General features: G+C 35.3%; 2 protein-coding genes across 2 annotated transcripts in view; both read right to left on the minus strand.

Annotated features, from left to right (window-relative positions):
• ugdh (UDP-glucose 6-dehydrogenase) overlaps positions 1 to 6,795 on the minus strand; it is a 9,783-nt gene extending 2,988 nt beyond the window's left edge. Inside the window, exons 1-7 of the mRNA XM_079615698.1 lie at positions 6,600 to 6,795; positions 4,713 to 4,874; positions 3,913 to 4,014; positions 3,623 to 3,823; positions 2,600 to 2,797; positions 1,019 to 1,166; positions 787 to 881 (exon numbers count right to left, since the gene is read on the minus strand). Of these exons, the coding sequence (XP_079471824.1) occupies positions 787 to 881; positions 1,019 to 1,166; positions 2,600 to 2,797; positions 3,623 to 3,823; positions 3,913 to 4,014; positions 4,713 to 4,874 (906 nt within the window). The 5' untranslated portion in view covers positions 6,600 to 6,795. The remainder of the gene's footprint in view (positions 1 to 786; positions 882 to 1,018; positions 1,167 to 2,599; positions 2,798 to 3,622; positions 3,824 to 3,912; positions 4,015 to 4,712; positions 4,875 to 6,599) is intronic.
• Positions 6,796 to 8,068: 1,273 nt separating this feature from the next.
• smim14 (small integral membrane protein 14) lies at positions 8,069 to 14,706 on the minus strand. The gene is made up of 5 exons (XM_079615263.1): positions 14,167 to 14,706; positions 12,041 to 12,121; positions 10,089 to 10,137; positions 9,851 to 9,999; positions 8,069 to 9,588 (listed from the first exon to the last, which is right to left on the minus strand). Exons 2-5 carry the CDS (start codon positions 12,113 to 12,115, stop codon positions 9,550 to 9,552), a joined length of 312 nt encoding a protein of 103 aa, XP_079471389.1. The 5' UTR covers positions 12,116 to 12,121; positions 14,167 to 14,706; the 3' UTR covers positions 8,069 to 9,549.

Genomic DNA, 14,706 nt, shown 5'->3' on the forward strand with positions numbered 1-14,706 from the left:
ATTTTTAGTAATGACACACACTACTGAGAATCAATTTAAAAGTATGTAATCTTTTTAACTGCTCAATTTGTGTAAATGCACATATTATTATATCTTGTGGACTATATGTAAATATCTGTTATAATAAAACATTTTCGTTGCAGTGCTAAATAAAAAAAACATGTAATTTATGATCTTTCTTATTTATTTACTTTTACATTATTGATATTTTGCAGATTCTGCAAAGTGCATGTATCTTCTGAACGGATAGGCTACTAATCAACAAAGAGTGCAATATGCTGATAAAATATTTAGTGCACTACTACTGAGCAAAACTATTCCATATTTTACTAGAAGTTACATATTTGTAAAAGTTCTTAATGTATTTATTTTCAAGATTTTTTTCATGGCCTAAAAATCACAATTTTAAAATTCCATGTTAAACTTTTAAGTGTTCCATGATGTGTGAGCGTTTAAATAGAGACTAGAGCGCAAGGAGCTGTCTGAGAACCAATCAGATATGAGGTGTGCAAATGCCTTAACTGAAAAACTGTAACAGGCATAACGCTTTTGAAGTGCTGAGCCTCTATGAGGGAGAACTGGATGCGCGCCAGAACATTACAACCGCACAATGTTTCTAGTAATTTGCGTATGTAACTAATTTAGTGTTGATATATTTTTTTAATATTGTGTGCTTTAACAAAAAAAAAAAAAAAGTATCCTGGGGATAATGATGGAGGAGGGGCACAATGAGAATCTAGACCCGGCCCTGCCACTAATTAAATCAATATCGAAATTGAGGTTTACCTGTTGCCAGTATGAAGCAACCTCTGGGAGATTCAGTGCCTCACACAGATACACCAAATTTAGCACATCCTTCTGGAAACAACTTCCTCCAAAACCTGATTCAGACACATACATATTAAGGCCATTTTAATTGTATTTAATCTCATTCTATTATTTAATTTTGAACACTTTTACAAAGCAAAAAAGTTCTAATAATGTGGAACTAAGATGGGGTAAAAAACAATGCACTGACCCACGCTGGCTTTGAGGAACTTGCTCCCAATGCGCTGATCCATGCCGATGGCTTTGGCCACCTCCTCAACATCAGCGCCAGTGGATTCACACAGGGCAGAGATGGAGTTTATACTACTGATGCGCTGAGCCAGGAATGCATTCGCTGCCTAAAACATGCAAAAAATATGAATTGAATGAATTTTACATATCAAATTATTGGCTTGGCTTCAATTTAACTCATTCACCTGGGAGGTTTGGTTCGATTAAAGGAACACATCGACTTTTTGGAACTTTAGCTTTTTCACTGTATCCCCCAGAGTTAGATAAATCCATACATACCCTTTTCATCTCTGTGCGTGCCGTAACTCTGATGCACCCACCGCTAGCCTAGATTAGCATAAAGACGAGGTAAACGGCTCCAGCTAGCATACTGCTCCCAATAAGTGCTTGCCAACATTTTCCTATTTACTTGTTGTGATTTGTATATTTGTACACGCTGTGACCATACAAATCACAACATATAAATAGGAAAATTTTGGCGTTATTTTGACACTTATTGGGAGCAGTATGCTAGCTGGAGCCGTTTACCTCCAGTCTTTGTGCTAAGCTAATCGCGATTAATCGAAATCCAAAATAAAAGTTTGTGTTTACATAATATATGTGTGTGTATTGTGTATAATTATTTTGTATATATTAATACACACACATGCATGTATATATTTGAGAAATATTTGCATTTATATACTGCATACATATTTTTATATGATTTATATTATATATAAATATAACTATTTTATATATAAATAACAAATTTTTATTAAATATATACATGCATGTGTGTGTATTTATATATACAAAATAATTATACACAATACACACACATTTATTATGTAAACACAAACTTTTATTTTGGATTTCGATTAATCGCGATTAATCGTTACAGCCCTACTTCAGACCGACGGCTGAAGGTCTGGAATTCATAGCAGCTTTCTTTGGCCAAGGCCCGCCCATAAGGCCGTTTGACCGACATGTCAAACAACCAATTACAGTTCGTTTCGTTCAGCGTCACGTTTCGGGGCGTGGAAATGTCCCCACAACAACAGACCGACGTGCAACAAGTCTCTACTAAGTGCCTCAAACAAAACTCCTGGACATCTCTTAAAGAGTCTATGCCGTGAACCTCGCATACTTTCTACGTTTAGCTGATCTTGATAAATGCTCATTGTCACATGTAAACACAATTTTTCTTCCGCAATCACACGTCTGCGCTTTGTTTCCCGGCGGACCGAAAATAAACGCGACACTCGCGCCCCCCGGAAATCCGATAAAATTCAACCAATCAGATGACGACTTCGACATTCCTGAAGTGTTTCCAGTTAAGTGTACCATATGCATCAGACGTTTAGCCAACATTCCGTGGGCGTGACGTCTGAGGCTGAGACTAGTGCGCACCTAACAAGTCAACCAAGTTCACAGCTGGTAAAACTACTATTGGGTGTATGCATTGCACATACAACAATAACAGTTTTTTTACTTTGCATCTTTAGGTTCTATGTTAAACATGACTGTGAACACACCCTAATTATACACATTTACATACCAGTTTGGAAAGTTCAGAGGACCAGGTGTTGGTGGTGATTATGCGTGATTTGGGGACCCAGCGCTCATAAACTGCACAGAGAGCACTGATAGCTCTTTGACCCTCTGGAGTCTCATCTCCACCAATCAGGACACGATCTGGGTCCTTCAGGTCCTTCACTGCTGTACCCTCCGCAAGGAACTCTGGGTTAGAGAGAACCTGTAATCAAAGGTGGGAAAAAGGTTGCTCATTAACACAGAATAGAATAAACTGTGAAGGTCCACAAACCCAGTTTTATAAGTTCACTTGAGAGTTGAGAGAGGCAAAAACTTTGCAGAAAATCACTTTCATCCTAATCCTGATTATATTTACAAGTAGATTGTTGTTGTGTAAAAATGTCAAACTGATGTAGAAGCATATTTTACAACAGAACTGGTTATGTATAAGTAATTTGTGTGCATACACAAAATGTATTCGCAGCATAAAAAAGACACAAATATGAACAATTTCCTTTAACTATTCTATTTAATACCCTCATTGAGTGCACAGACAAACACCCATATGCATATTATATATACATATTTCTTCATATTATCAGTGTGTGTGTGTGTGTGTGTGTGTGTGTGTGTGTGTGTGTGTGTGTGTGTGTGTGTGTGTGTGTGTGTGTGTGTGTGTGTGTGTAAAGTAGTTGTCCTAAGTTGTAAGTTTTGTGGACACTGGTATTTTTTTCTAGGATTCTTTGATGAATAGAAAGTTTAACAGCATGTATTTGAAATAGAAATGTATATAACAAAGTAAGTCTTTACTGTCACTTTTGATCAGTTTAATGTAAATGATTACAGTGAATATTTGTACTAAAATCAAAAAGGTGTTTAAAAAAAAACTCTGAATGGTGACAAAGTTGCAGCACCTAAAACACATTTTATATTTATTTACAATTTAACCTAAAATGTTGATGGTAAAAAAACTCATGGACATGATTTTTTATTTGTCACCTTCCCCATATATAAGCACAGGAATATTTAGACGTTCACACAAACACACCTGTAAGTTGAGGCTGGGTTTGGTGTTTGCATCAAATATCCTACGGATGCTCTCAGCTGCACGGACAGGCACCGTGCTCTTCTCCGTAACAATTTTATACCCGTCCGACATCTCCACGATGCGGCGTGCACATGCCTCAATAAACTTCAAGTCAGCAGCACGACCTTTGCCCATACCATACGTCTTAGTTGGGGTGTTTACCTGAAGAGAGAGAAAGATATTATAGTCTGTGCACACTACAGACCTACAGGTATATGCACAACCACATTCAAATAGTTTGTTGCACTCACAGAAATAAAGACCAGATCAGCCTCTTTAATGGCAGTGTCGATATCTGTGGAGAAGAAGAGGTTCTTCCCACGACAAGACAACACCACTTCATTCAGACCCGGCTACAACAGCAAGAAGAGGAGACACATTTACAACACAACTGGTTATTGTCATTTCACATAAAAATAAAACTTAAAGGGATATTTCACCCAAAAATTTAAATTGATCATTTACTCACCCTCAAGTTCTTCCAAGCCTGTATGAATTTCTTTCTTCTGCTAAACACAAAAGATGATATTTTGAAGAATGTCGGTAACTAAATAGTTATGGGCCCCATTGACTTCCATAGTATTTTCCATACTATGGAAGTCAATGGTGCCCAACAACTGTTTGGTTACCCATATTTTTCCATCACTTTTGTGTTCAGCAGAAGAGAGAAATTCATACAGGCTTGAAAGAACCATTTTGAAATTGGACATTGCATTACCATGGAAACAGTTCTTTAAATCTTTTTAGAAGGGCTCGATTTGGGTGATATCAACTTAAAATTTGGTGAACAACATGGTTAGACACGTTTGCTTTGATTTTCAAGCAGTTTTCAAGAAAATTATTTTGAAAAAATATATATTGTGTTAAAAAAAAAAAGTTTACTTTGTACTATTGTGTTATGCTAAAACCTTTTTACACTTTCCTTTCTGCTTTCAAAAAAAGGTCTGTATTCCAAGGCATTCATGAATTACAAACATTTAAGATCAGATGTATGCTCACAAAGGGGGTGAAAGTTAACAGGTCAACCGTATTATTGCTTTTGCGTTGTTACCTCATAGATGGGGAGGGTATCAGAGTTCCAGGCTTTGATCCGGGATTCATTAACATCCACCACCGTTACTGTGATCTCGGGACACATGCTGGCAATGACACTACATGTCGGACCACCAACATACCCAGCTCCTATACAGCAAATCTTTTTAATCTGAAACATCTGAGAAGAGAGACAGATGGAATCAAAGTGACAGTTTATGGCCATAAATAAACATATTTTGTGATGATTATGAATGGCCTCTTATATACCAGCCGAATACAATTCATCCTCTTCAGCTGGGATCCAGGGGCTCATGAGGAGGTCAGTGGTAAGTATCATATTACTAACCCCAGGGGACATTAAAGGGATAGTTCACCCAAAAATGAAAACTCTGTCCTCGTTTACTCACCTTCACGTCGTTCCGAACCCGTTAGACTTTCGTTCATCTTCGGAACCCAAATGAAGATCTTTTTAATGAAATCTGAGAGCTTTCTATCCCTCCTCTATCTTTTTATCCCTTTCTATTCTCCATTGCCAAACGCAACTACAACATTGAAGCTTCAAAAAGAAATAAAGACTAAATCCATATGAGTGGTTTAGTCCAGATTTTCTGAAGAGACTCGATCGCTTTATATGATGAACAGTTTTGATTGCGGCTTTTAAATCACATTTAAACATTGATCTGCGAACACAAACATAAGCTCAACCGTATCTGCTTGAGCAAAAACAGACCTCATTGGTTCTTGCGGAAGCTCAAAGGTGCTGCGTAACACGAGAATGAACCTCATTGGTTCTCACATGTCAAGCAAACATGCTTGAGCTTCCTTTTACCACAACTGATGTGCGAGTCGATGAATGTTTAAATGTGAATAAATGTCTAAATTCAATCTACTCGTCATATAAAGTGATCGTGTCTCTTCAGAACATTTGAACTAAACTGCTCAATTCATATGAATTAGTTTTACGATCTCTTTGTGAACTTTTTGAAGCATCTAAGTGTCAGTTGCGTAGCTGTCAATGGAGGGCCAGAAATGTCTTAGATTTCCTCAAAATGATTTTCATTTGTGTTCTAAAGATGAATGACAGTCTTACATATTGGAACAACATTAGGGTGAGTAATTAATGACAGAATGCTAATTTTTGGGTGAACTATCCCTTTAAGTAGTGATGAGAAGTCCGGGTCCTTTGCTACACTCAGCAATCAGATTCAGTAATTATTTTATATAGTATATGTAATATATTATATATTCAGTGATCTCTTAAAAACATGTATTAAATGAATCCCTATTCTAAAATCAACTAATTCTCGTTTGTTTGTTAAATTTGTAAAAACTAAAACATTTTACATTATTTTTCAAAATAATTATAAAATAAATTTGAATATTAAAAGTGTACATTTCACCCCATCAGTCCAATCCTCAATTCAGAAATCCTCTGTTCAGCGGCTGTTGAATTCATTGAAATTTTCAGTGAGATTCATTGAAAATATTCGGCTCAAAAGAACTAACCATTAACGTAATTAACGTTTATGGCTCTTCTTTAAGAGCCATAAAATGATTAATAATAAGAACCAGCAGATCAACTTTTAAAGATAAAAGTGAACGTAGGCTATTTTCCCCAAAAAAGTTTTATAGATGATGCCCGTCGATGCTTTTAAGATGTAAAATGTAATGCAATGTACTATGTATTTGATTGCTTGTGTTCTCCTGATGAATAACTTACATTGTTATTTGAACTCTTACAACTTTAATAACTGATCTGTTCAATAATTTAGTCTTAAAGAATATGACTAGTTATGTATAGCTTCAACCACAAACTTTAAATTCAATGAGTTCAATAAGGTCCACTTTAAAATCTTTTTAAAAGATATAAATACATAGCTATAAATAAATCACACAGACTTACCTTTTCTCACAGTAAAGTTATTCAGTTAAAACACTCCTCAGTGTGAATCAAGGCAGTGCAGGTGAGGTTCCTCCGTCTGAGGTGCCTTGTTCCCGAATGAATAAAACTATTATATCCTTGATACATAAACTCACGAAGAACACACACACACATTCACGCGAGCGTACACACACAGCAAACACACACACACTCACACACCCACCGGGAGGAGGATAGCAACGTAAACACTTCTGAGAGGGGCGGGCATGGACGTCTACTTCCGGGGCATGAAGTCTTTTCAAACTAAGAGCCTCGTTAACTTGAGCAAGAACAAAACTAAATGTGTCTGTGATTTAACTTGAGCAAGAACAAAACTAAATATTTGTCTGTAATTTAAACAGAGCAAATGAAATGTCATAGAACGAAACAATATATATATATTTTTTTACTATTTAAATGTAATTCAGCAAGCACCTCGATAAAAATATGGCCAAACTGAATATTGGGCACTTGCCATTTTACATGCATTTCATAGAGAGCCTAAGTCCCTCCCCTTCCGGTCGACCACCATGGGACCTTATTTCGGAAAAATATTGTATGGTAGTCAATGGCGAGAGACAACAAATATTTTGATCTCGTTTGAATTGTGCCCTGAATTACACATATGATGTTTGTCAATTTAAAAGATACATTTTAAAGTCAAGAAAGTCGCAGTTTGATGTAAAACTGTTGAGGTATAAGACTGTGAAAATACGTAATTACAAAGACTACAAACCCAGAAGGCGCACATGCGACGTCATACCTTTTCTCTCAATGAATGAAGCTAACTTTACTGAAGCTAACGTCTGTCATTTTTTCTATAGTCTTACATTATAATCCTAACGTTACGCGGTCATGCCTGACTCGTGTTTTGAGCCAGAATACACACATACGAGCAACGGATCTTGTGACGTAGGCTACATAGTGCGAGACGAGAGATGTAGTTCATCGAGCGATTTTCACATACAACTAAACGTTACTCTTCTGTTTTATGACAAACTGCGACTTTCTTGACTTTCATATTTACCTTTTAAATTGACAAACATCATATGTGTAGTTCAGGGGACAGTTCAGACGGAATAAAAAGATAAGTTATCTCTCGCCATTGACTTCCATACATATTTTTTCCGAAATAAGGTCCCATGAGCCGGAAGCGGAGGGGCGGGACTTAGGCTCTCTATTACTGCGAAAAATACCGAAAAATACGTGTGGATAACGGAGACCAGAGCCATAGCAGCAGCCAATCAGTGACTGGGACGTCTTGTTGACGTAATATCAAAGGAAATCATTAGTGTGGTCTTTTTGACGCAGAAATGATTCTTGAGAGTAATGTCATACCACAGACAAGGACTTTGGTCATACTAACCCATTCTAATTAGAAACATATAAAAAGACACGAACCACCACCAATAAATAGTCACCCATTACACAAAAGAAAGGCAAAAAAGTGATGCTATTGTTTATATTTATTTTTTTGAAGTATCCAAAAGTGCATAGATCAAGCCCTTTCATATAGAGCAGCTTCATTAGAACAGTGTACATAGACATAATTCAATTTACATGCCCTGAAATCCACACCACCACCTTAACTGGACCTTCCAGAAATCATTAGTCTATCCAATTGATCAAATTGACTTTTATGCCATTAAGACATTCTAACATTTTCATTTTTCACAGAACTACACAGACAGGGAAGTTTCCCAGGAAGTTCCACCACACTTGGAACGGAGCAGATTAACATTGAATCTTTGGTGTTTTTCTGGAGCTTAGCCTTGTGTACACAAACGTAAAGGTGCCAAAACCAAAGTGCTAGTTGGTAGATTTGCCTTTAAGCTTATGCTAAAAGGGAATCTCGCTCTATACAAATATTACCAAAATTCCAAAGTAACCCATTTAAATCTTATTTTGAAAGATACAGTTATTTTTAGATTTTCATCACTGAAATTTGGCAGATTCCCCATACTATTTGCCTAACTATTCTAGTAAGTATAGCTACATAATGTTTCCGGAGCAAACGCAACTAAACTGGCATTCAAATTGGCATTTAACAGTCTATACTATCAGTTGCACTCCCGATTTTTATTCATGAAAGATAAATAGACTGTCGTAGTCTTCAGGGTGGAGATGTCTGCTTTAGATCAGCGCTCTCTTTGTGGTCAACAGATCTCAGATCATTCTCGAACACCCAAATATTCACACAGCCATGACTACAGTAATAAGTGCCAAGTAAATACTGTAATACGCCCATTTCATTATTTCCTCTTGCACAACATTTTGAAATTTAAGAAATGGAAGTGGTTGAGAACTTACTCAACCTCAACTGTGTGAATCATTTCAAGTACATCTGTATTCATTCAGAATGACACAATGCAGAGTCAAGGCTCATGCTCCAACATTGGACCAATAACATCATGTCTGTGAAGTCATCATAGCTTTGGAATGTATAAGCTACCAAAGAACAAGAAATATTATTCTCTCCACCCCAGTCTACTTGAAAATAACCCAAATCTCTTGATGACACTCGATAACTAAGTAACCTTTACTCTAGATTGCAATTTATATTCAGTCTGATCTAGGTTAAGTGTCATTACATAAGCGTACATGTTATTTGAACAACTTGCTAAATACCTAATAAGGCTTTATAATAAACCTAACAGAAGTAAGAAATTGAAGACTGAGATATATAAACCTGAAAAACAACTTGGACAACTTTCTTTTTTAGCTCCTCTCTTTTGAAACGCAACTCGCATTGTAGAAACACCTTGTTATCCAAGAGTCTGTGTGATGATCACCCTCTCAATATTGGACTAAATAATCAGGAATCAGAAATACTGACAGTACTGACTGATTAAGGAAACTAACAAGTTATACTGGTCACAGGAGCTGATCAGGTGGAAGCTGGATTAAAAGATCAATTTTTTTGTGCAGGGTTCTAGTCCACTGGAGGTGCTGGTGGCTCTCTGCCATGATTCTGAGAAGAAAAAAAATCCATCCAATGACAACAAGAATTACAATATTAATCAAGTGATTCAAAGTTAAAGCAGCCCATAATACAAACGAGATGATTTACTGATGGTTAAAAGCTATTAAGGATGTACACTTTCTGATTACCGTTATCATGTGGAGGTCATAGAGTTTGATTGCGGCTTACTTATAAGTGATAACTGACACAGTTTAATCATCATAATGCTCATTCATTACTGATTTGAGGGAGTTTGTCTGGCAGGACTTACGCCATGGGGACTGGAGGGCTTGCCGCTGCTTGAAGAGCCCCTCAAGCTGGCTGGGCGGAACAGAAAGATCACGAGAGCTAGAACTACCCATCCCATAATAATCATGGGAAGAGTGATGTCCCCTTCTACAGAGGAGTTGGGGCCTGGTACTGCGTACATACAAAACTCAGTTTAAAAAAATAACACACAGCATGTGTGCTATGTGTTATTTGCCTCTTTTTTAGGCGGACAGACTTACTCTCCTGAAGGCACTCTGTGTCTGTACAGTAGGACTGGGACTGTCTCAGCTTGGGAAGGAATCACAAAGACAATATTTGATCAAACAGGCCAAACAAAACAAAAATGACAACATTGGGATTCTCCCTTGAGGCAGTTTTAGGACTGCCTCAAGGATGCTTCTATATTACATTAATTCATAAAACATTCATTAAAATTAAATTTAACTTGTCTGAAACAATCAACGTACGAGTGTATCCCTCTGCATAGATAGATAGATAGACAGATAGATAGACAGATAGATAGATAGATAGATAGATAGATAGATAGACAGACAGACAGACAGACAGATAGATAGATAGATAGATAGATAGATAGATAGATAGATAGATAGATAGATAGATAGATAGATAGATAGATAGATAGATAGATAGATAGATAGATAGATAGATAGATAGATATAGATAGATAGATAGATAGATAGATAGATAGATAGATAGATAGATAGATAGATAGATAGATAAGATATTAAATTACATCATATTTGTATTTCTGTTTTCATACCGCAAAAGGCATTTATATCAGTTGGGTTTAATAGGGCAAAAACTATTCAGACATTTCCTCTACACTACAGAGTTGAATCAAGTGTTATTTTGCCTGAACCAAAGAATCACTAGCGCCCTCTATTGGTCATTCATTCAGACCACAACAGCAAAATGATTAGACACCTAGCATCCTTTTAAAAAGATAGGTATATTTTCAGTTTTTTTTTCTAAATGTATTTTTTAATAAAGACAAGAAATTGCCTAGATGAGGTTGGCCCTGTATCTGAAGTTCCTTCTGTTATTGCATTGGCCACTACAGAAATCTACAAACCCGTCTGGAACATGGAGGCCCTGTCAGATTGGCACACATCCAAATGACATTGAGTCTGAATGGCTTTCTACACCGTTTTTGCAATGATTGATTAGTATCATAGCTTCATTAGCAACTGTTAATTTCATTCACTTACAACTCTTTCTCCCTATTATAAAAATTCCTGACATTCGTTTTTGACAGTTTCTTGACAAAGAAGTCTCTTATGCTCACAAAGGCTACATTTGTTTGATTAAAAATACAGTAAAAAAATAATATTGTAAAATATGATGACAATTTAAAATAACTTTTTCTATTTTAAAATGTAATTTATTCCTATAATGGCAAAGCTGAATGTTCAGCATCATTACTCTAGTCTTCAGGGTCACATGATCCTTCAGAAACTTCTAATATGCTGATTTGGTGCTAATTATCAATTATTATTGGTGCTCAATTACTAATAATGGTTTTTAGGAATGTTTTTGAGGAAAATGTGATATATTTCCGTTCAGAATTCTTTGATGAATAGAAAGTTCAAAAGAATATATTGTGTGAATATATTTATGGCCAATGTGTCCTTGCTGAATAAAAGTATTAATTTATTTTATTTTTTTAAATCGTACTTACTCCAAACTTTTGTATGATAGTGTATCACAGTTTCCACAACAATATTAAGCAGCACAAGCTGTTTTCAGCATTGATAATAATAATAAATTTGTCTGGAATTTTACTGAAATTTATATCAAATAGCCTAAATGTAGCCTAGAATAGATGACCATAAGAGACTTAAGAGACATAAGAGACAAAAACATAATTAAAAAAAAAACATTATTCCAAACTTTTGACCGTTAGTGTCTCTTTTTGTACCAAGAAATCCAATATGAGGACACGGTCCATCTAAATTGTTCACTTTTCTTTCATACAGATCAATGTATCAAGTTTCTATAAAATTCATCTGATTCATTTCTAATAGCAGATCCAGAGAAGGCACACAAATGAAGCATGTATTGTTTGGCTATTATTACAATTTATTTAGTTAATAAATGAAAGAAGACTTTTGTTCATTGAAATGCTGATCTGGACCAGAGAGAAAGGAACAGAGATAGATGGTGAACTCACCAGGTTGATAAGTCTCCTCATAGCATGTTCATGAGAGCAGATACACTCACAGGGGTCATATCCTCCCTCTGCCATCCTCTCCTGAATAATACACAATTCACACACATTCCAGACACTAATAATAATACATTATTTTAAACACACACAGAGACATTTAGCTCTAATCTACATGCGTGTGGTGAATTAGAAAGGTTTGACATGGGAAGGTCTATAGGACTCATTTGAAATTCAAATAAACACAAATCTGTGGTAGACTAGCTACTTTAAATACTCAAAAGACTGTCTATTTTTGGCCTGTAGTTAATGATCTCTAGACTAACTCAAAAAAATATATATATATTAGTATTAAATATAATATATATTAGTGCTGTCAACGTTAACGCATGCAATTCATTTTTACCAGTTTAACGCGTAATGTTTTTTAGCACAGCATCCATTTTTCTGTAATTCTTTGGCTAGCATTACATTATATGATCTTTTAGTTTATGCAAATGCTTTTAAACCATTCAATACATTTATAATTTATGCAGTGCAGACTGTTTGAGAACTTTATTTAATGTATGTATATTTCCTACCTGTTAGACAGTAAGGACACAGGTAAATATGACATTTATTATGGGTTTATGTGAGGATTGTTTTAAGTTCACTTAAATTAAAAGTTGCCTAATAAATGTTTTTTTTTTTAAAAAAAAGCTGTTAATAACACTGTATTGCTGAATGGCTATAATTAATGTTTAAAATTGAAAAATGAAAAAAAGAATGAATATTTAAAATATACTGTCTTTATCTTGTTTCTACGTTAATTTGGAGATAAAATAGGAAATTATTACATTATATAATATATTAAAACGTAAGTGTAAGTGTTTTATCGTGATTAATCACAGAAAGAATCTGTGATTAATCTAGTTCAAACGTAATCGATTGACAGCACTAATATATATATATATATATATATATATATATATATATATATATATATATATATATATATATATATATATGTATGCTTCATCTAATGAGCATTATTTGTGAAGGGGGAAGTGTACAAACAAAATAAAAATTGCCCAATTACCAAATTGCTCCTAAATTTCTTTTATCTTGTTTTACTTTCATATTGGCCCAATTCACTCGAAAAAAATATATTTAATGAGAACGTATTTAGAGTAAAACGATCCTAATAAGTAATATATATATAGATATATAATATATAAGCTTATATAATTAATATACATTAGACACAAAACATTTTTTACATACAAATTACAGTTGATTACAATTAAATATTAACATAAGTTAAAATGTGATTATGGCATATAGGCTGTATGTGAGATACTGTGATGGGCGCTTAATTGTCAAATATGAAAATGTGTGCGCGCTCCCTTTAAATTCAATTCACGCGGTACAATCGAGTAGCCTACTATAGTAAACATTTACATTCCTGGATATATTTAACGTTAGTTGTCAGAGCAGTCAGGTCCTAGCTTCATAACTCACCATAGACAAACTCTCTCAAAACTCGACGCTTGTTTGGTGTGTTTTAATAAGTGGGAGTAACTTAGCCTATTGCATTTTAGCTAGCCTACGAATATACGAAACTGTAAACAAATAAAAGGAACCCAAGTCAGGTTTCAAGGAAGAACGACGCTTACTCAATGCGATGATTAACTGTACTTTTCACAAAATAGCAAGACAAAAAGACGTTTGATGCAAATTTCTAGTTAATTCATCTAACGTTACGTTTTTTCAAAACTTGGTTCTGTTTTGTTGCTTCCTCTTCGATAACACTCGACCGGCTGACTTGAATAAACTAACGTTACTGTCTATCGAAACACACAAAAATATATAAATCACTCATAAACACAAAATATATATTGTTGAAGTAAGTTAATATAAACAAAGAATAAATACACCTTTCAAATCATGAGATGCCCAAAATATTCTTGCTTAAAGATGTTTGACGTATGCATATTGGGATATAGATTTTCGAGGAGGATGGAGGAATCATAATTATTCATTAAAGCATCGTAATTAATTGAATCTGCAGACAGCATTAAAAAATTAAAATAAGACCAAATAAAATAAAAAGTTAACTCAAATGGAAAACACAAGATAAACATATGTCTTACCAATGACTTCGACAACTCACTCGAAGAGATTTAAAAACATTCGCTTCAAACCAGGAGGACCGATATGTGAAAATTGACCCCAGAGTCTCCGGTCGCACAGGCCGAATCCAGTGCGACTGCTCCCTTGTGTACACTGCTGTTTGCTTGGCAATGGGCCGCAGCTCCGGCTGATGTTCCGTCTGTGTTTTGATAAGGATCAGGGAAGCAAAATTAGGAATGTCACTATGGCGAAGGCTTGGTTCATGAATTGTAATGAGCTTGCGCTGACGGTTGGCTTAATTATTATTCATGAGGTAAGTCTTCGTCACTTTAACGTCTACATTATTTCAGCAAATCAGCAAGGTCGACTGGTAGAACATAACACCTAGTAATTAATATTAGTGAGAGAAGCCTTTACTATAGTAGGATTCGTACATTCGTGTGGTGTGGTGGCATCTTTTTTTCTTTTTTTTAACAGTCTATGGGTGGAACTAACAGATGGGAGCCACGTCGCTACATGACGTGAACGTCGCAGATTTTGGTAAACACTTGCCGTTGCTT

This window comes from Phoxinus phoxinus (assembly GCF_949152265.1).
Source record: "Phoxinus phoxinus genome assembly, chromosome: 6".
Lineage (NCBI taxonomy): Eukaryota > Metazoa > Chordata > Actinopteri > Cypriniformes > Leuciscidae > Phoxinus > Phoxinus phoxinus.